The sequence below is a fragment of the Oncorhynchus mykiss genome, chromosome 17 (assembly GCF_057628025.1).
Source record: "Oncorhynchus mykiss isolate SJ-2025 chromosome 17, ASM5762802v1, whole genome shotgun sequence".
In the NCBI taxonomy this organism is placed as follows: Eukaryota; Metazoa; Chordata; class Actinopteri; order Salmoniformes; family Salmonidae; genus Oncorhynchus; species Oncorhynchus mykiss.
This window is the reverse complement of record NC_143038.1, coordinates 51850514-51872816: the sequence shown is the minus strand read 5'-3', so window position 1 is coordinate 51872816 and position 22303 is coordinate 51850514. Positions and strand designations below refer to the sequence as shown.

The following is a 22303-nucleotide window of genomic DNA, read 5'->3' as shown; positions in this document are numbered from 1 at the left end:
CTTGGGTCAAATGTTTCTGGTAGCCTTCCACAAGTTTCCCACAATAAGTTGGGTGAATTTTGGCCCATTCCTCCTGACAGAGCTGGTGTAACTGAGTCAGGTTTGTAGGCCTCCTTGCTCGCACACACTTTTTCAGTTCTGCCCACATATTCTCTATGGGATTGAGGTCAAGGCTTTGTGATGGCCACTCCAATACCTTGACTTTGTTGTCCTTAAACTATTTTGCCACAAGTTTGACCCCAAGCATTCTTCCATTGTCCATTTGGAAGACCCATTTGCGATCAAGCTTTAACTTCCTGACTGATGTCTTGAGATGTTGCTTCAATATATCCACATAATGTTCCATCCTCATAATGCCATCTATTTTGTGAAGTGCACCAGTCCCTCCTGTAGCAAAGCACCCCCACAACATGATGCTGCCACCCCCGTGCTTCACGGTTGGGATGGTGTTCTTCGGCTTGCAAGCCTCCCCCTTTTTCCTCCAAACATAACCATATTCATTATTAGAGGTTGACCGATTATGATTTTTCAACACCGACACCGATTATTGGAGGACCAAATGAAGCCGATACCAATTAATCGTCTGATATATATATATATATATATACTGCTCAAAAAAATAAAGGGAACACTTAAACAACACAATGTAACTCCAAGTCAATCACACTTCTGTGAAATCAAACTGTCCACTTAGGAAGCAACACTGATTGACAATACATTTCACATGCTGTTGTGCAAATGGAATAGACAACAGGTGGAAATTATAGGCAATTAGCAAGACACCCCCAGTAAAGGAGTGGTTCTGCAGGTGGTGACCACAGACCACTTCTCAGGTCCAATGCTTCCTGGCTGATGTTTTGGTCACTTTTGAATGCTGGCGGTGCTTTCACTCTAGTGGTAGCATGAGACGGAGTCTACAACCCACACAAGTGGCTCAGGTAGTGCAGCTCATCCAGGATGGCACATCAATGCGAGCTGTGGCAAGAAGGTTTGCTGTTTGTGTCAGCGTAGTGTCCAGAGCATGGAGGCGCTACCAGGAGACAGGCCAGTACATCAGGAGACGTGGAGGAGGCCGTAGGAGGGCAAAAACCCAGCAGCAGGACAGCTACCTCTGCCTTTGTGCAAGCAGGAGCAGGAGGAGCACTGCCAGAGCCCTGCAAAATGACCTCCAGCAGGCCACAAATGTGCATGTGTCTGCTCAAATGGTCAGAAACAGACTCCATGAGGGTGGTATGAGGGCCCGACGTCCACAGGTGGGGGTTGTGCTTACAGCCCAACACCGTGCAGGACGTTTGGCATTTGCCAGAGAACACCAAGATTGGCAAATTCACCACTGGCGCCCTGTGCTCTTCACAGATGAAAGCAGGTTCACACTGAGCACATGTGACAGACGTGACAGAGTCTGGAAACGCCGTGGAGAACGTTCCGCTGCCTGCAACATCCTCCAGCATGACCGGTTTGGCGGTGGGTCAGTCATAGTGTGGGGTGGCATTTCTTTGGGGGGGCTGCACAGCCCTCCATGTGCTCGCCAGAGGTAGCCTGACTGCCAATGCCCATGCATTGTAGGGAGGTCATACAGGTACGTGGAGGCCACACACACTACTGAGCCTCATTTTGACTTGTTTTAAGGACATTACATCAAAGTTGGATCAGCCTGTAGTGTGGTTTTCCACTTTAATTTTGAGTGTGACTCCAAATCCAGACCTCCATGGGTTGATAAATTTGATTTCCATTGATCATTTTTGTGTGATTTTGTTGTCAGCACATTCAACTATGTAAAGAAAATTTTTTTAATAAGAATATTTCATTCATTCAGATCTAGGATGTGTTATTTTAGTGTTCCCTTTATTTTTTTGAGCAGTGTATATACACACACACACACACACACATCTGTAATAATGACAATTACAACAATACTGAATGAACACTTATTTTAACTTAATTTAATACATAAATAAAATCTATTTAATCTCAAATAAATAATGAAACATGTTCAATATGGTTTAAATAATGCAAATACACAGTGTTGGAGAAGAAAGTAAAAGTGCAATATGTGCCATGTAAAAAAAGCTAACGTTTAAGTTCCTTGCACAGAACATGAGAACATATGAAAGCTGGTGGTTCCTTTTAACACGAGTCTTCAATATTTAAGGTTAAGAAGTTTTAGATTCTAGTTATTATAGGACTCTTTCTCTCTATACCATTTGTATTTCATATGCCTTTGACTATTGGATGTTCTTATAGGCACTATAGTATTGCCAGCCTAATCTCAGGAGTTGATAGGCTTGAAGTCATAAACAGCGCTGTGCTTCAAGCATTGCGAAGAGCTGCTGGCAAACGCAGGAAAGTGCTGTTTGAATGAATGCATACGAGCCTGCTGCTGCCTACCACCGCTCAGTCAGACTGCTCTGTCAAATCATAGAATTAATTATAATAAACACACAGAAATACGAGCCTTAGGTCATTAATATGGTCAAATCTGTAAACTATAATTTAGAAAAGAAAATGTTTATTCTTTCAGTGAAATACAGAACCTTCCTATATTTTATCAAACGGGTGGCATCCATATGTCTAAATATTGCTGTTACATTGCACAACCTTCAATGTTGGAAACACTTATCTCCCTCACTAGCTTTAAGCACCAACTGTCAGAGCAGCTCACAGATTACTGCACCTGTACATAGCCCACCTATAATTTAGCCCAAACAACTACCTCTTTCCCTACTGTATTTATTTTATTTATTTATTTATTTTGCTCTTTTGCACCCCGTTATTTTTATTTCTACTTTGCACATTCTTCCACTGCAAATCTACCATTCCAGGGTTTTACTTGCTATATTGTATTTACTTTGCCACCATGGACTTTTTTTTGCCTTTACCTCCCTTATCTCACCTCATTTGCTCACATCGTTTATAGACTTGTTTCTACTGTATTATTGACTGTATGTTTGTTTTACTCCATGTGTAACTCTGTGTTGTTGTATGCGTCAAACTGCTTTGCTTTATCTTGGCCAGGTCGCAATTGTAAATGAGAACTTGTTCTCAACTTGCCTACCTGGTTAAATAAAGGTGAAAAAAAAAAAAATATATATATATATATATATATATATATATATATATATATATATATATATATATATATATATATATATGTTATGTCATAATTATGGCAAATTAATTACGGTCTTTGTTAGGAAGAAATGGTCTTCACAGCCCAAACTGCCCTGACTCTGCTTGCACAGAAAGCAAGAGAAGTGACACAATTTCCCTAGTTAATATTGACTGCTAAGATGAATTTCTTTTAACTAAATATGCAGGTTTAAAAAATATATACTTCTGTGTATTGATTTTAAGAAAGGCATTGACGTTTATGGTTAGATACATTGGTGCAACAACAGTGCTTTTTTCGCAAATGTGCTTGTTAAATCACCACCCGTTTGGCGAAGTAGGCTGTGATTCGATGATATCTTAACAGGCACCGCAATTATTATTTGCCACGCAGGACAAGCTAGTTAAACTAGTAATATCATCAACCATGTGTAGTTAACTAGTGATTATGTTAAGATTGATTGTTTTTTAAAAGATAAGTTTAATGCTAGCTAGCAACTTACCTTGGATCCTTGCTGTACTTGCGTAACAGGTGGTCAGCCTGCCACGTAGTCTCCTTGCGGAGTGCAATCTAATCGGCGTCCAAAAATGCTGGATTGTTATGAAAACTCGAAATCGGCCCTAATTAATCGGCCATGCCGATTAATCGGTTGACCTGGAGCAGTGGCTTCTTCCTTGCTGAGCGGCCTTTCAGGTTATGTCGATATAGGACTAGTTTTACTGTGGATTTGGATACTTTTGTACCCGTTTCCTCCAGCATCTTCACAAGGTCTTGCTGTTGTTCTGGGATTGATTTGCAAACAAACCTGCTTCAAGTGGGAAAAGCATCTACCTTATTTTTCCGATAGAAATGACATTATTCTCCATGCACTGTAATTTACAACTTGATGAGAGATAAGAGCTAGGTAAATGAGTAATCCGTTTTGGAAAATGGAATTGTAAATATAAATGACATTTATTTTAGATCTATTTTACCTCTATTTTACAAATGTGAAACCAGTCATATGGCAGCAAACTGGAGCATATCAACATATCAATTTTCCCACGGTAAAGTTTATGAAATGCTGTGCCATTATGCAGAATTTAAATTGTACAGCTTTTTAACTTGCAGGGATGGGCATTCGAATGTCTTAATTATAGGCTACCCCGGATTTCTTTTTCTATAATTTTAAATATTAACCACTATCCATATCGACCATCAGTAGGCCTGATAAATCTTGTTCAATTTTCACCTAAAATGACATACACAAATCTAACTGCCTGTAGATCAGGCCCTGAAGCAAGGATATGCATATTTGTGGTACCATTTGACAGGAAACACTTTGAAGTTGGTGGAAATGTGAATTGAATGTAAGAGAGTATAACACAATACATCTGGTAGAAGAAAATACAAAGAAAAAAACAACTGTTGTTTTGTATTTTTTTCTACCATCATCTTTGAAATGCACCAGAAAGGTCCCAAATCTATCCATCACTCTGGTTGTGAATTCCAATGATGTCCACAAGAAGGCAGTAGTGTATGTGCAAAGTTTCAGACTGATAACTTGAAATATGAGCAAGCTACATGACATTTAGTGTGAAATCAACAGGTCTCCTTCACGATTTGCCCAAATCGTCAAATCTGTGTATTTGGACTTTGATTTAGCTCTTCCAGTATTAGTAGCCAAGTTCAACATTTGAAAAACACCCAGTTTTCATAACTTCATAACTCTCTATTATTCTTGCAATTTTTGTCCAAAAGGAAAAGGCCTGCTGTTGCGACAGATACGGGGTATACTTCCGCATACTCCCGTAAAGCCCAGCTCATTTGCTATCAAGTTAGCTTTGTTTGACCCCGATTGGTGCTTATTTGACAAAGTCAATCAAGTGAAGAACGCCCGTGTCATCGGCGCGCCATGAAGGTGTTGACTACACACACACACACACACACACACACACACACACACACACACACACACACACACACACACACACACACACACACACACACACACACACACACACACACACACACACACACACACACACACACACACACACACACACACACACACACACACACACACACACACACACACACACACACACACACACACACAATAATGACAATTACAACAATACTGAATGAACACTTGTTTTAACTTAATATAATACATAAATAAAATCTATTTAGTCTCAAATAAATAATGAAACATGTTCAATTTGGTTTAAATAATGCAAAAACACAGTGTTGGCGAAGAAAGTAAAAGTGCAATATGTGCCATGTAAAAAAGCTAACGTTTAAGTTTCTTGCTCAGAACATGAGGACATATGAAAGCTGTTGGTTCCTTTTAACATGAGTCTTCAATATTCCCAGTTAAGAAGTTTTAGGTTGTAGTTTTTATAGGAATTATAGGACTATTTCTCTACCATTTGTATTTCATATACCTTTAAATATTGGATGTTCTTATGGGCACTATAGTATTGCCAGCCTAATCTCAGGAGTTGATAGGCTTGAAGTCATAAATATTGCTGTTACATTTGGGATGGTGTTCTTCGGCTTGCAAGCGTCCCCCTTTTTCCTCCAAACATAACCATATTCATTGTTAGAGGTCTACCGATTATGATTTTTCAACACGATACCGATTATTGGAGGACCAAAAAAAAGCCGATACCGATTAATCGTCTGATTTATATATATATATAAATATTTATATATATATATATATATATATATATATATATATATATATATATATATGTGTATATGTATATATTTACATATTTATATATATAGTTAAAGCTTGGTCGCAAATGGGTCTTCCAAATGGACAATGACCCCAAGCATTCTTCCAAACTTGTGGCAAAATGGCTTAAGGACAACAAAGTCAAGGTATTGGAGTGGCCATCACAAAGCCTTGACCTCAATCCCATAGAAAATGTGTGGGCAGAACTGAAAAAGTGTTTGCGAGCAAGGAGGCCTACAAACCTGACTCAGTTACACCAGCTCTGTCCGGAGGAGTGGGCCAAAATTCACCCAACTTATTGTGGGAAATTTGTGGAAGGCTACCAGAAACATTTCTCTCATCAAGTTGTAAATTACAGTGCATGGAGAATAATGTCATTTATATCGGAAAAATAAGGTAGATGCTTTTCCCACTTGAAACAGGTTTGTTTGCCATACCATATTCATGGTTTCCTCGTTCATAAAGGTGGTGGAATTATTATGGAATTAAGTCAAGGTCAGAATATAGCTTACCTGTAGACAAACCTCTGCCACTCCTTCATTTATTCGATTTCGGCCCCAAACTAATAGCGGGTAAATTATCATGCTTTTTTCATGCTTAAGTTCAAGGTCAGAATATGCATAGAGAGTCAAGTGGAAAAAAGGGAATTATGTTCCATTTACGCACACTTAACTCAGGACGAAATTCCCCCCTAACTGAATACAGTAATGCTGCTTAGATTTGTTTTCCTTATGATAAACCCTGTACAATGCAGATGGGATTGATTTCAAACTCACGTTGGTGAGCCAGTGAATATTTAATTGGAAGTATTTTAGGATGTCAGCAAAAAGGCTATGACAGGGCAATGCTATTGCAGTATATATATACTGTATATATTTTTTTTATCTTGTACAATTTACTTTGTAGATTCACTTTAATAATTTGTCATGGGTAATATTTTATCTTGGTTGATAGTTTGCTGTATAGCCTTAACAGTCCATAATTATTCACTGACCAAAGGCAGTTATAATGAATCCCAATCCTACAAACATGATTAAATCAATTTAATCATTGCCAACTGGATTAGACATGTTATTTTAAGGAACCTTCAATCTCCAACAATAGGATTGGAAACCTGTGCATGACAACAGTGACACACTACATTCAGGGCCATTCCCACACAGGTATTCTGAGAATATAAAACGCTAGTGGTAGGCATTTTTGTAGATACTATAACAAAATTGCTTACTGATTCAAGGATCAAGGTTAACACCACTAAAACACGTAGTTAACCTACTACTACATAGATGTGTAGCTTGAATGAAGCGTCAACAGCTTAGGTGTACTGTGCTATGATTGGTTAAGAGTGTGTAGCACATGGTTTATTATCACCTGTAGTAGCAAGGTGCTGAACAGAAGCGGAGACGATACAGGCAGGCAACAGGTGGACGGACAAGCCCTGCGCAATTGATGGAATGTGGGGTTATTAGCACAAATCCTGTAAAATTGCAACAAATTACAGGTAAGCTTAGTTATAGTACAATAGAGAATAGCTACTTGTATATTTTTATATGATAAAATAATTATTCTGAATGATTCTTGAAATTAAAACAAATGTATAGCCTACATAGATTTAGCTGTAAACTATCTGCATGGCTACTGTATACTGCCTAGATTGTATGGCAACTATTGATAATACAGATCAATTGACCTTCCTGAATAAGACACAAGACCAGCACGGCATACATTTACTCACTAGTTGCCTCTGTACAAACATACTGAGTCCAATGGGAGTGTCAAGATCAGAAAAAGACATTGACCATGGTGTTAAATATCTGCTTGCAAATTTTAACCTGCCTTATGACAACAAAGTGTTAATCCCCTATTATGTTATTGCCCCCAGTGCATGTGTATGTTTGAGCAAATCATGCAAGAATGTTTACAATATAGTTTGTCCTGAATTGATGGAGAATGACACGTTTGTTTTTCCATTGTGTGTCAGGTGACTCACCATCACAGACACATATGGGTTGTATTCAATATGAGCCAAACCATCAGTAAGCCCTTCGAGCAGTTGACAGGACCGTTCTTCTCGCTAATAAGTATATGCACTTCTATGTCAGAAGTGGTGAGTTGAAGTAATGATTAACTAGATGATCTGAGATCTATCATTCTGAGGAAATTAGCATGTTGTCACAGCACCTGCGTGATATAGCTAATCTCTGTAAATACTGTACCACAACGGATAATACTGTGTGGTGATAACCTGCATCTATGTTCCCTTCTTTCACCCATAGGGCAGGCTCATCATACACATTGGCATGATAGGGGCATGAGGGTTAAAGTCTTTTGTGTGTCTTGGTTAAACCTCTGAAATGTGTAACACAAAACACAATGGAGGTTATTCATTTCATATCTTTTGCATATCTCATATCTGGTGAAACATCTATAGGGAACATTGGAATGTGTTATACAGTAGGAGACTGATAACCATGGATAAGACATTTTATTACTTTTCTATCCAGTATCGACTGTATTGTTCACTTTTGTCACACTTGTGTTGTGAATCAGAGTAGATGAGGCTGTGTGCTCTACAGTGTCTGCTTGAGGTGCCACTGCCCTGCTATTTGCATTAGATCAGTCCCGATTCGCACAGGTTAAAAGACAATAAACATTATCACGAACATTGTTACATTCAAAATCACATTTCAAGAGCAGATAGAGATTTGGATAGACATTTTACATAAATGCCTGTGGATAGAGAACTTAACTTCCACAGGGAAATTGCCTGGTATGGAGTAACAAATCCTGAGCAGTGAACAGAACAGCTATTGTCTCTCTACTGACCTACTTAGGCGCACCACTCAGGTGTTCAAACCACTCCAGCGGCATTTCTTCTAAAACACCCCTCAATCAGGGAGCACTTTATTATGATATCAGACTCTCAGACTATTTAATTAGAGGTTCATATCTCACATCTGTTTGTTTGTTGTGCATTCACACATAAATTGGAAAATGCTGTGAAAGACATTGTTCAACACTTACCTACATCATTCTACATTTTCAAAGGCCTAATTTAACAAACAAGCTACTTTATCTATCCCAACAGGTATATGGTTAAGTAGGATGCAGCGTTAAGGAGGGATATCATTTGTATTGCCTTTCATTCTTGCTGAAATTGATCCTTCGGAAGGAGATTAGAGTAGTGTGTGCTGTAATCTGAGTCACATGTGACCAGGAAAGTAGTTAGCTAAGATATCTCACAGAAATAGATTTAGCCAGGATACCCTGTTATTCTCCACTAGCTCTGCAACCCATTCATCCGTTCTGTGTGAATCACTCACATGGTTATGTAAGGAGATCTGACTGTGATATAAAAAGGTTTAGAAAGGTGTGTGTGTGAGAGAGAGTTTGATAGGGAGACAATAGATTATGTGAAACGGATTATAATAATGGATTAGCTAAATTTTATTTGTGGATAATTAGATAAGAACATGTGAAATAGGAATGTGTGGTATTATCAAAGTACCCAAGTGTAATTAATGTTTTGTATATATTTTTAACAGAGAGAGAGAAAGGTTTTCTACTACCAACTTCTATTACGACCTTGGACTCCTTCATCCTTACAATGCCTAAGAGTGACACATGGCCGGGTGGTGTCGCCATAGAGACAATGACTGGCATGGACAGTGCAGGCAGCTGTGACAGTGTTGTCAGCATGAACTCTGGATTTGTAACTACATTTGTTATCCTCACATTTCTCAAGTTGTATTCCTGAACCCGCAAAATATGTTTTGCTAAATACATTTTATGACAAATGACTGCATCTCACATAGAACTAAACAGCTCAGAATGAACTGAATTGACAATACCTTAAGCGTGTTGTGAGGTTTTAAGTGTTTTTAAATTGGTCTTGTGTGTCTTGCAGAGTGACGATAGCTTTGAGCACCTGTCTGCTGAGGAGAGGGCATGTATCATGTTCTTGGAAGAGACCATAGAGTCCCTAGAGACTGAGGAGGACAGTGGACTATCCAATGATGAGCCTGACCGCCTGCCCACCCCTGGCAATGTGGCCACCAAGATGGCCCACCTCTCTGCCTCCATGGGCCAAAACAAACTCAACAGTGAGTGACCTGCCCAGGAGGGAATTAGATCCTCTTGAATATCGAAAGCATCTAATGAGAATTTTGTTTCTCTTTCAGATGTGTCAAAATATCCCAGAGAGCAGAACGGTTACCTGGTTCCTACTCCATTCATCCTGGCCAACAGCACCTCCTGCATCCTGCCAAAGGCTAGGCCAGGCATACCCCAAGATAAGGAGAACTCTCTCTCAAAGCCCCAGGTCACTGCCTTGGACAACATGCTATGTCAGGGCAACCACCCTTGTTTACCCCCTGAGGTCAATGTTGTTGTGATTCCCCCTCCATCAAAGCTCAAAGACTACCCTGGTCAGAGACCACCTCCTTCACCCAGAGGCCCTCTGTCCTATGAAGCGCTAGTGCAGCTGAGGAAGAGTGCCTCCATGAAGAGAACTCCTCAAAGTCCCACAGCTGAGACCAGAGACTGGAACAGGCAGCCCTCTGCGTCAGACATTCCCATTCACCCGCATCATGGAAGCACACCCAGAGGCTGCTCAGTCACCCCAGCCCAGGTGATACTCCCCCGGGAGCCCAGCAATCACAAGGCCAGTCCTCCAGTTGTGTTCCCAAAACCCCCCAAAATTCCTTCCCACATTGCTGTGAATACCCAAAGGGATACTGCTAACCCCACTACGGACTCCAGTGCCCCTTCCTTGGGCTCATTGCCCAGGGACAGGCGTTTGTCGGACCCACAGAAGGTGAGAAATGATGCCTTACAAAAGCTGGGGCTCCTGAGAGACAATAATGAGTCCCAACCTGAGCCTGTTACGCCACTGTGCACCTCCAAATCTCACTCCTCCTTGGAACTAACTTCAGCCCGTGTGGGAGTCAAAGCTCCACCTCATGGTAACCCAACAAGAAGCCAGCCCTCAACTACCTCCCAGGGACCCAGAGAATCTAATAGCAGGCCAGTAAAAAGTAGCAGCAGCTTCCTCCATCGCTCTAGTGAGGAGCAGCCCACCGCCCCCCTCTCACACCCGTCCAAACCCAGTGGGGTCAAAGCTGCCACCCTGGAGCGCTCAGGGGTGGGGCTTGGGAGCTACATGGCCGACCATGGGATACATCCCGATCCCCGCTCCGCCACCCTGGGCAACCAGAGGGAGGGTGGACGTTGCACCCCATCTGCTCTCAACAAAGCCTCAGAACAGGTGAAAACAACCCCCGCTGCTCAGCCAGTGTCCCCCCACAAGACTCTGCACTGCCCAGGCTTCAGTGTGGTGATGATGCCCAGCATGGGAGAAGACAGACGAGAGGCACTTAGGAAGCTGGGGCTGCTGAAAGACTAGGCCCGGAGAGAAGGCAGCCAAAATATCTGCCCAGTGGATAAACAGATATACAGAGGGTATCAAATGAAACAGACTTCCACCACTTTAGGGAGGGAAGCAGAAAAAAGTGGGGATTGAACCGATTTCTGTGAATATTTTGAGCATTGTCAATGCTGGTTTTTCAGGAAAGACTGGCCTCTTTCTTCCATTTCTCTCTTTAAGAGAGTACTGCTGTTTAATTTACTCAGTAGTGCTGGGCAATTATCTGTAATTTCATTTAAATTATTTGAATTCCATTTTGTTCCGTTTTATTCTTCTTCTGTCAGCTCAATATAAACATTGCACAGTTTCTCTAGCGATAAAGCAGATCAAGCCTGAATTGTGTGAAGCCTGAACTGAACTGTGTTGGGAGTTGTAGTTTCCAACAGGCCAATATTATACATAGTTAAGTGCAGAAAACATGGTAATTAACTACAATGATGATAATCCATTGCGCCTACTTGTCCGTCTGTGTGTTTCTTTTACGCCTGTTACGTTGCGTTAGTGTGTGGCAGACACAGAGGTCAAGAGAAGAGACTCGAGAAGAATGCTCGATCAGAAGGGATAGAGAGTAGTTGCTTCACGAGTTACATCTACCTAGAAATATTTGATCTAAGTATGCCTTATTTACTTTGAAGAACTACTAAAATAGTGATTAAGTCAGACAGCATAGGCAGCAGCTCTATATGAACCGAACCGACCTCAAAAAGCACTAATTTACTGTTACCACAATTTAATTTTCATGTCAGTTGTTTAACAACTTTATATTTTTACATTGTTTTTCTATGATTTTGTTGTCACTGAATCAGTCACTGAACACTCTTTTAAAGAAAATCTGAGAAATGTCTATCATAATTATTTACCCCCTTACATTTAGTTGCTTTACAAAGTGGGATTTAAAGGGATTTATTGTGATTTTTTTGTCATTGATCTACAGAAAATACTCTATAACATCAAAGTGAAAATAAATTTCTACAAATGTTTACAAATAAACAAAAATACATAACTAAAATGTATTGGTTATAGAAGTATTCAACCCATATGTTATGGAAAGCCTAAGTAATAATTCAACCACAAAAACCAGAGAGGTTTTCCAATGCCTTGCAAAGAGGGGCACCAATTGGTAGATGGGTAAAAAAAAAAGCAGACACTGAATATCCCTTTAAGCATGGTAAAGTTATTAATTAGGCTTTGGATGGTGTATCAATACACTAAGTCACTACAAAGATACAGGCGCCTTCCTAACTGAGTTGCCAGAGAGGAAGGAAACTGCTCAGGGACTTCACCAATAACTACATTATTGTAGTTACTCCACAATACTAACCTAAATGACAGAGTGAAAAGAAGAAAGCCTGTACAGAAAAATGTGTCAAAGGAATTCACTTTTTGTTCTGATTACAAACCGCTATGTGTGGGGCAAATCCAACACATCTCTGAGTACCACTCTCCATATTTTTAAACATGGTGGTGGCTGCATCATGATATGGGTATGCTCGTAATTGGCAGGGATGGGAGTTTTTCAGGAGAAAAAGAAACGGAGCGGAGCTAAGCATTGGTAAAATCATAGAGGAAAACCTGGTTTAGTCTCCTTTCCACCAGAGACAATTTCCCCTTTCAGCAGGACAATAACCGAAAACAAAAGGCAAAATATACACTGGAATTGCTTACCAAGACTACATTGAATGTTCCTGAGTACAGTTTTCACTTTCACAATCTATGGCAAGACTTGAAAATGGCTGTCTAGCAATGATCAACAACAAACTTGACAGAGCTTGAAGAATTTTGAAAAGAATAATGGCATAATATGGCATAATCCAATTGTGCACAGCACTAAGGGGCCGATTCGGACCCAAGTTAAGCGCGCGTAAATGAAACCCGCTATTCATTTGGTGGAGATCTAATAAATGAAGGTGTGGCGGATTTGTGTCTACAGACATGGCGTATTCTGATCTTGACTTAATTCCCTAATAATTCCACCACATTTACACACGAGGAAACCATAAATAAGGTCTAGCAAACCGACCAGTTCCAACTGGAAAAAGCATCTACTTAATTTTTTCCGATAGAAATAATACTATTTTCCATGCAATGTAATTTACAACTTGTTAAGAGATATTGATAAGATATATGTAAATGAGTAATCTGTTTGGCTAAGGGAATTGTAAATATAAATTACACTTGTTTTAGATCTATTTTACCTTATAATCGCTGGAGACAAATGTGAAACCAGTTATATGGCAACAAACAGGAGCATATCAACATACCCACAGTAAAGTTTATGAATTGTTGTGCCATTATGCAAAATGTAAATTGTAAGGGCTTTTAACTTGCAGGAATGGGCACTCTCGAATGTGTTAATTATAGGCTACCCAGACTTTCTCTGTTTCCTATTTCTAGCATTTTAATAGCCATTATCAGTATTGATTGTCAGTAGGCATAATAACCACACATATTCAGCTGTCAATTTCCTGTTAGTTCCCTTCAGATGGTAAAGCCTACGTTATCATTCCATTTAATTACATTGTTTAGTTTACCATCATTGCTTCTTCTGTAAACGTCGTCATGGCCGTGTGGTTGTTGCTGAAGATCATTAGTGACAATTGATGATACTGTATATAAAAATAAATGTAAGCTAATTAAATCATTATGGAGCAGCGCGCAGACCAAGCTGTAACGGTTTGAACCTGACGCATGGCGCAATACTTGGCTGTGTCGTCACACAGTTCCATGGTTTGTGTTCCATGGTTTGTGCAGGCAATAGACGAGGGTATAGCCTACTATTGTACACTATTCTCCCTATTATAATTCTACTGTATATACAGTAATCTTTCAACATTGTCATGGATTGAGGAACTGAATGTGACAATTTTCAGAATGAATTAAACCACCATTTTCTTTCTTTTGTGCGTAAAGGCTCTCCAAACCTGTTTTTTATGATTCTAAAGTATTTTCCTTAACCTAAATAATCTGCAAGATCAGAGTATTTTTTTTATCTACCAATTGGTGCTGAAACAAAGAAGAATATGCATATATTTAGATGACTTTCATTCATTGATACCTACTATTCTGAAGCCGTTCTCTCGATATATTCTAGTGAGTCTCTCAACAAAATTCAAACTTAAAGGTACACTGTCTTTAAAGGGATGGCTTAAGGTACTGAAAACCCTATTGGATGAAAACTCCACGAGAAAATCTGTTGGCCAGCAAGTGGAAGGATTTTCAGGGGTTGAATTCAATTTATTCAGAGCGCACAAGGCAGCCATACCTGCAGAGCGCATTAAGCAACTTAATAAGGTATGTCTGAACACCAAATACTGAGAAGTGCATAGGAAATGCGTCAGTGGGAACGTCAAATTCCTAAGTCTGAATCAGCCCTTATGAGACTTACCCAAGAAGTATACCCAAACGTGTTCTATAAAGAAGACTCAGCAGTAATCACTGCCAAAGGTGTTTCTAAGATCCCACTGGGCAAAACAGTTTGACCCCATAAAAAATCTATGTGATAACATTGAATCAACGTGGAAAACGAATTGGATTTGCAGAAAGTAATCAATGCAAGGACATTTATATATATATATATATATGTATATATTTATTTATTCATTTGGAATTCACAAAGTTGACAACTCCACCAACTCCACAACTCCACCAAATGTAAATCAAAACTGACGTCTGTGCCCAGTGGGATGTATTGTCCTAGGGGGGGGGGTGAATACTTATTTAATGAAGATATATATATTTTTAATTTTAATTAATAATAAAAAATGTAAATGGAATTTTTATTTCACTTTGACATTATTTTGTGTAAATCGTTGAAGAAAGAAATGACAATTAAATACATTGTAATCCCACTTTGTAACACAATAAAATATGAGGAAATCCAAGGGGGGAATACTTATGATAGGCACTTTAACAGGTGTATCATATTTGTGTCATAATTGCTGTTTAATAGACTGCATTTGTGGTTGAGATGTGAACATATTTGATCATACACTTAAACATGTTGGACTTTTTTGTGTCAGATGACCATTTTCTATCCATTTTTTTCCTAACTGATCTTCCCGTTGTTAAATTACAGCCATTTGTTTTTCCTCCAACCCTCACAACCCAATCAAATAATAGGTTTTGTACAAAAAGACAAATAATTATTTATACAGGTACTTTCCACCAGCTTTACCTTTCTCTGCCTCAGTGCACCCTCCTCTCATCTTACAGACTAGTCATACTACTCATTTTACACATGCCACTTTCACAATGAGAAAGCCAACTCAGCTGTCTGTGTGTTATCGGATTATCTTGGACTGCACCTCTATGTGAACCTGTCCTACTGAACAGACCAGTGCTTTCTTTTCTGTGGTGTTCATTCCTAATGTCCAAACAGCTCTTTCATTTCATTAAACAGTTTCAGCGAGAGGTCAGTATCTTATATACCCTCTACCTGGAAATGTGGTCACAACATCACTGTTGCTATGGTTCCACTTCAGTGTTATCTCTTAGTGAGGTATTATTGTAGTGGAGCCGTATCCATGTCTGAGTGGAGTACTTTGCATATGATGGTGTCACCTCTCTCAACTGAAACGCCTGCCACCGGTCAAGTCATATTGAAAAATGGATGGAAGAATCGATCCATTACGCAAGTGGGAAACACAATACAGAGAAAGAAAAAATTTATGATTTGATAAATCGATCTTCAGACTAAATGGACACCCCCCAAGTGATGTTCCATTGTGATGGCAATTTACAGTATGTGGTTAGGGATATTAAAGGGATAGTTCACCCAAATTAGAAAACCCTGTAAACAGTCTATGGACAAGGTATGACAGCAATCCATGCTTTGGTTGTGTTTAACTGGTTTCAAATGCTAACTTTTTTGCATTTATGGCACAAATCCAATGCAAGTCAATGGTACCTATATTAGTATTTTCATGTTTCATATCCAAATCATCTTAAAGTATCTAAAAATGTATTGTGTAACTCAGTTAAGTTAGTTAAAGATGTCGACATGAAGCGTGGAAAGGCTAATGTACAGTGTCTTCAGAAAGTACTCACACTCCTTTACTTTCCACATATTGTTGTGCTACAGCCAGAATTTATAATGATACAATTTCGATTTTGGGTCTCTGGCCTTTATACAATGCCCCATAATTTTTTTAAGTGGAATATTTTTACAAATTTATAAAAAAGTAAAAGCTGAAATGTCTTCAATATGTATTCATCCCCTTTATTATGGCAAACATAGATAAGTTCAGGAGTAAACATTTGCTTAACAAGTTACATAAGTTGCATGGACTCACTCTGTGCAATAATAGTGAATGACTGAATGACTACCTCATCTCTGCACCCCACGCACACAATTCTTTTTTTAAAGTCCATCAGTCGAACAGTGAATTTCAACCAATTTCAACCACAAAGACGAGGGAGGTTTTTCAATGCCGAGCAAATAAGGGCACCTATTTGTAGGGTTGGGGTTTAAAAAAAATAAAAATAAAAAATTAAAGGCAGACATTGAATATCCCTTTGAGTATGGTGAAGTTATTAATTACACTTTGGGTGGAGTATCAATACACACAGTCACTACAAAGAAACAGGTGTCCTTCCTAACTCAGTTGCCCGAGAGGAAAGAAACCGGTCAGGGACTTAACGATAAGGCCAGAATTTGATTAACCTTTATTTAACTAGGCAAGTCAGTCAAGAACACATTCATATTTAAAATGGCCTACCCCGGCAAAACCTGGACAACAATGGGCCGCCCTATGGGACTCCCAATCACGGCCGGTTGTGATAGAGCCTGGAATCAAACCAGGGTCTGCAGTGATGCCGCTAGCGCTGAGATGCAGTGCCTTAGACTGCTGCGCCACTCAGGAGCAGCAGGGACTTTAAAACAGTTACAGAGTTTAATGGCTGTGATAGGAGAAAACAGAGGATGGATCAACAGCATTGTACTTACTCCACAATACTAACCTAAATGACAGAGTGAAAAGATGAAGCCTGTACAGAATAAAAATATTCCAGAACATGCATCCTGTTTGCAATAAGGCACTAAAGTAAAACTGCAAAAACATCTCAACGTCAACAGTGAAGATCCGACTCTGGGATGCTGTGTAACGGTTTTCTGTATGTGAAGGAGAGTCGGACCAAAATGCGGCGTGTCTATTGCAATCCATGTTTAATGAAGTAACACACTAAACACAAACACTACCAAAACAATAAACTTAACGAAAACCGAAACAGCCTATACTTGTGTAACCTAACACAGAACAAGGACACTAAGGACAATCACCCACGACAAACTCAAAGAATATGGCTGCCTAAATATGGTTCCCAATCAGAGACAACGATAAACACCTGCCTCTGATTGAGAACCACTTCAGACAGCCATAGACTTAGCTAGAACACCCCACTAGCTACAATCCCCATACATACACACCACATACAAAAACCCATGCCACACCCTGGCCTGACCAAATAAATAAAGATAAACACAAAATACTTTGACCAGGGTGTGACATAACCCCCCCCCCCTAAGGTGCGGACTCCCGAACGCACCTCAAAACAATAGGGAGGGTCCGGGTGGGCGTCTGTCCATGGTGGCGGCTCCGGCGCGGGACGTGGACCCCACTCAATCAATGTCTTAGTCCCCTCTCCTCGCGTCCCTGGATAGTCCACCCTCGCCACCGACCATGGCCTAGTAGTCCTCACCCAGAACCCCACTGGACTGAGGAGCAGATCGGGACTGAGGGGCAGCTCGGGACTGAGGCAGCTCGGGACTGAGGGGAAGCTCAGGAGTGAGAGGAAGCTCAGGAGTGAGAGGAAGCTCAGGCAGGTTGATGAATCTACCAGATCCAGGCTGGCTGGTGGTTTCGGCAGATCCTGGCTGACTGGCAGATCCTGGTCGACTGGCAGATCTGGAAGAGTCTGGTCGACTGGCAGATCTGGAAGAGTCTGGTCGACTGGCAGATCTGGGAGAGTCTGGTCGACTGGCAGATCTGGGAGAGTCTGGTCGACTGGCAGATCTGGGAGAGTCTGGTCGACTGGCAGATCTGGGAGAGTCTGGTCGACTGGCAGATCTGGGAGAGTCTGGTCGACTGGCAGATCTGGGAGAGTCTGGTCGACTGGCAGATCTGGGAGAGTCTGGTCGACTGGCAGATCTGGGAGAGTCTGGTCGACTGGCAGATCTGGGAGAGTCTGGTCGACTGGCAGATCTGGGAGAGTCTGGTCGACTGGCAGATCTGGGAGAGTCTGGTCGACTGGCAGATCTGGGAGAGTCTGGTCGACTGGCAGATCTGGGAGAGTCTGGTCGACTGGCAGATCTGGGAGAGTCTGGTCGACTGGCAGATCTGGGAGAGTCTGGTCGACTGGCAGATCTGGGAGAGTCTGGTCGACTGGCAGATCTGGGAGAGTCTGGTCGACTGGCAGATCTGGGAGAGTCTGGTCGACTGGCAGATCTGGCTGCTCCATGCTGACTGGCTGCTCCATGATGACTGGCAGCTCTGGCTGCTCCATGCTGACTGGCTGCTCCATGCTGACTGGCAGCTCTGGCTGCTCCATGCTGACTGGCTGCTCCATGCTGACTGGCAGCTCTGGCTGCTCCATGCTGACTGGCTGCTCTGGCTGCTCCATGCTGACTGGCTGCTCCATGCTGACTGGCGGCCCTGGCTGCTCCATGCTGACTGGCGGCCCTGGCGGCTCCATGCTAACTGGCAGCTCTGGCGGCTCCATGCAGACTGGCAGCTCTGGCGGCTCCATGCAGACTGGCAGCTCTGGCGGCTCCTTGCAGACTGGCAGCTCTGGCGGCTCCTTGCAGACTGGCAGCTCTGGCGGCTCCTTGCAGACTGGCGGCTCCTTGCAGACTGGCAGCTCCTTGCAGCTCCTTGCAGACTGGCAGCTCCTTGCAGACTGGCAGCTCTATGCTAACTGGCAGCTCTATGCTAACTGGCAGCTCTATGCTAACTGGCAGCTCTATGCTAACTGGCAGCTCTATGCTAACTGGCAGCTCTATGCTAACTGGCAGCTCTATGCTAACTGGCAGTTCTGAACAGGCGGGAGACTCCGGCAGCGCTGTAGAGAAGGAAGGCTCTAACAGCGCTAAACAGGCGGGAGACTCCGACAGCGCTGGAGAGGAGGAGGGCTCCGACAGCGCTGGACAGGCGAGGCGCACTGTAGGCCTGATGCGTGGTGCTGGCACTGGTGGTACTGGGCCGAGGACACGCACAGGAAGCCTGGTGCGGGGAGCTGCTACCGGAGGGCTGGGGTGTGGAGGTGGCACAGGATGGGTTAGACCGTGAAGGCGTACTGGAGATCTTGAGAGCGGTGCTGGCACAGGACGTGCAAGGCTAGGGAGGTGCACAGGAGGCCTGGTACGTGAGACTGGCACCATCTTCACCAGCCGACTAACACGCACCTCAGGACGAGTATGGAGCGCTGACCCAGGTGCCATCAAATCCCCGACACGCTCCGTCGGGCGAATTCCATGTTTAAAACACCAACACAGCAACTCCCTCATTTCTCTCTCCTCCAATTTCCCCATTAACTCCTTCACAGTCTCTGTTTCGCTCACATCCAACACCGGCTCTGGTTCTGGTCTCCTCCTTGGCTCCTCACGATAAACAGGGAGAGTTGGCTCAGGTCTGGCTCCTGACTCTGCCACACTCTCCCTGAGCCCCCCCCCCAAGAAATTTTTGGGGCTGACTATGGGGCCTCCGTCCGCGCCGCCTTGCTTGCTTCGCAAACTCCATTCTCCTATATCCTTCCGCGCACTGCTCCATCGAATCCCAGGCGGGCTCCGGCACTCTCCCTGGGTCGACCGCCCACCTGTCTATCTCCTCCCAAGAAGTATAGTCCATACTGTACTCCACTTTGGGCTGTTCCTGCCTGTTGACACGCTGCTTGGTCCCTTTGTGGTGGGTGATTCTGTAACGGTTTTCTAGGTGAGAAGGAGAGTCGGACCAAAATGCGGCGTGTCTATTGCAATCCATGTTTAATGAAGTAACACACTAAACACAAACACTACCAAAACAATAAACTTAACGAAAACCGAAACAGCCTATACTTGTGTAACCTAACACAGAACAAGGACACTAAGGACAATCACCCACGACAAACTCAAAGAATATGGCTGCCTAAATATGGTTCCCAATCAGAGACAACGATAAACACCTGCCTCTGATTGAGAACCACTTCAGACAGCCATAGACTTAGCTAGAACACCCCACTAGCTACAATCCCCATACATACACACCACATACAAAAACCCATGCCACACCCTGGCCTGACCAAATAAATAAAGATAAACACAAAATACTTTGACCAGGGTGTGACATGCTGGCCCTCTAGGAAGAGTTCCTCTGTCCAGTGTCTGTTCTTTTGCCCATCTTAATCTTTTCTTTTTATTGGCCAGTCTGAGAAATTGCTTTTTCTTTGCAACTCTGCCTAGAAGGCCAGCAACCCGGAGTCGCCTCTTCACTGTTGACGTTGAGAATGGTGTTTTGCGGGTACTATTTATTGAAGCTGCCAGTTGAGGACTTGAGGCGTCTGTTTCTCAAACTAGACACTAATGTACATGTCCTCTTGCTCAGTTGCCCCCCGGGGTCTCCCACTCCTCTTTCTATTCTGGTTAAAGCCAGTTTGTGCTGTTCTGTGAAGGGAGTAGTACACAGTGTTGTAAGAGATCTTCAGTTTCCTGGCAATTTCTCATGGATTACCTTCATTTCTCAGAACAAGAATAGACTGACGAGTTTTAGAAGAAAGTTCTTGTTTCTGGACTTTTTGAGCCTGTAATCGAACTCACAAATGCTGATGCTCCAGATACTCAACTAGTCTAAAGAAGGCCAGTTTTATTGCTTCTTTTATCAGGACAGCAGTTTTCAGCTGTGCTAACATAATTGCAAAAGGGTTTTCTAATGATCAATTAGCCTTTTAAAATGATAAACTTGGATTAGCTAACACAACCTGCCATTGGAACACAGGAGTGATGGTTGCTGATAATGGGCCTCTGTACGCCTATGTAGATATTCCATTTTAAAAAATCAACTGTTTCCAGCTACAATAGTCATTTACAACATTAATATCTACACTTTAATTATGATCAATTTGATGTTATTTTAATGGATAATATAGTAATTTTCTTTAAAAAACAAGGACATTTCTAAGCGACCCCAAACTTTTGAACGGTAGTGTAAATCGGCTTGAAAATCTATGACAAGACTTGAAAATGGATGTCTAGCAGTGATCAACAACCAACTTGACAGAGCTTGAAGAATTTTTAAAGAATAATGTGCAAATAAATATTGTACAATCCAGGTGTGCAAAGTGCTTAGAGAATTACCCAGAAAGACTCACAGCTGTAAATTGTTGCCAAAGGTGATTCTAACATTCACACTCAGAAGTGTGAATACTTATGTAAATGAGATATTTTTGTGTTTATTTTCAATAAATTAGCAAAAATGTCTAAAAACATGTTTTCACTGTCATTATAGTGTATTGTGGGTAGATGATAAAGAGAAAAATGAATATTTAATACATTTTGCAGCCAATCTGTAACAAAATGTGGAGTAAGTCAAGGAGTATGAATACTTCCGAAGGTACTGTAGTTGCCATTGACTCACATTGGATTTGCGCCATAAATGCTCACAAGTTAACATTTGAAACAGTAGACAATTTAAACAACCAAAGCATGGATTAATGTCATACCTTGTCCATAGACTGCTTACAGGGTAAGGAAAACAATGTCATTTGGGGTTAACTAACCCTTTCAACTTAAATTTTCAGAAAAGGTCAATTAAATTTTACAGCCAAATAAACCCGGCTCAGATTATTACAACCCAGGGAACAATCAATTCAGGTTGTCTGTGTCACTCAGCTCCCTGGAGGTCACAAGGTTGCTCCACACTCGTCTTGTTTCCAGACAACACGTCATTGACACGTCTTTTTAGAGGACAGGAAACCGGAGGCTACCCTCCACCGTCATACATGGCTTGTTAACACTGCTGCTATGACAACACCACCCTGGCCCCAGTGCATTTGTGGAGTCATCCAGATTGTGTGACAC

The 22303-nt window shown here is 41.7% G+C and overlaps 1 protein-coding gene across 1 annotated transcript; it reads left to right on the top strand.

Annotated features, from left to right (window-relative positions):
• The first annotated feature begins 7211 nt into the window (after positions 1-7211).
• LOC110494455 (specifically androgen-regulated gene protein-like) lies at positions 7212-12268 on the top strand. Its single transcript, XM_021569522.3, has 4 exons — positions 7212-7335; positions 9380-9546; positions 9742-9937; positions 10016-12268. The coding sequence occupies exons 1-4, from the start codon at positions 7284-7286 to the stop codon at positions 11236-11238; spliced, it is 1638 nt and encodes a 545-aa protein (XP_021425197.1). The 5' UTR covers positions 7212-7283; the 3' UTR covers positions 11239-12268.
• The last annotated feature ends 10035 nt before the right edge of the window (positions 12269-22303 follow it).

What these genes read in the sequence shown, in the direction of transcription:
- LOC110494455 (XM_021569522.3), top strand. Translation starts at nt 7,284, where the DNA reads ATGGAATGTGGGGTTATTAGCACAAATCCTGTAAAATTGCAACAAATT. An exon ending in TCAGCATGAACTCTGGATTT is followed by an intron (nt 9,547 to 9,741) that starts GTAACTACATTT and finishes TGTGTCTTGCAG; the next exon opens with AGTGACGATAGCTTTGAGCA. An exon ending in GGGCCAAAACAAACTCAACA is followed by an intron (nt 9,938 to 10,015) that starts GTGAGTGACCTG and finishes TTTCTCTTTCAG; the next exon opens with ATGTGTCAAAATATCCCAGA.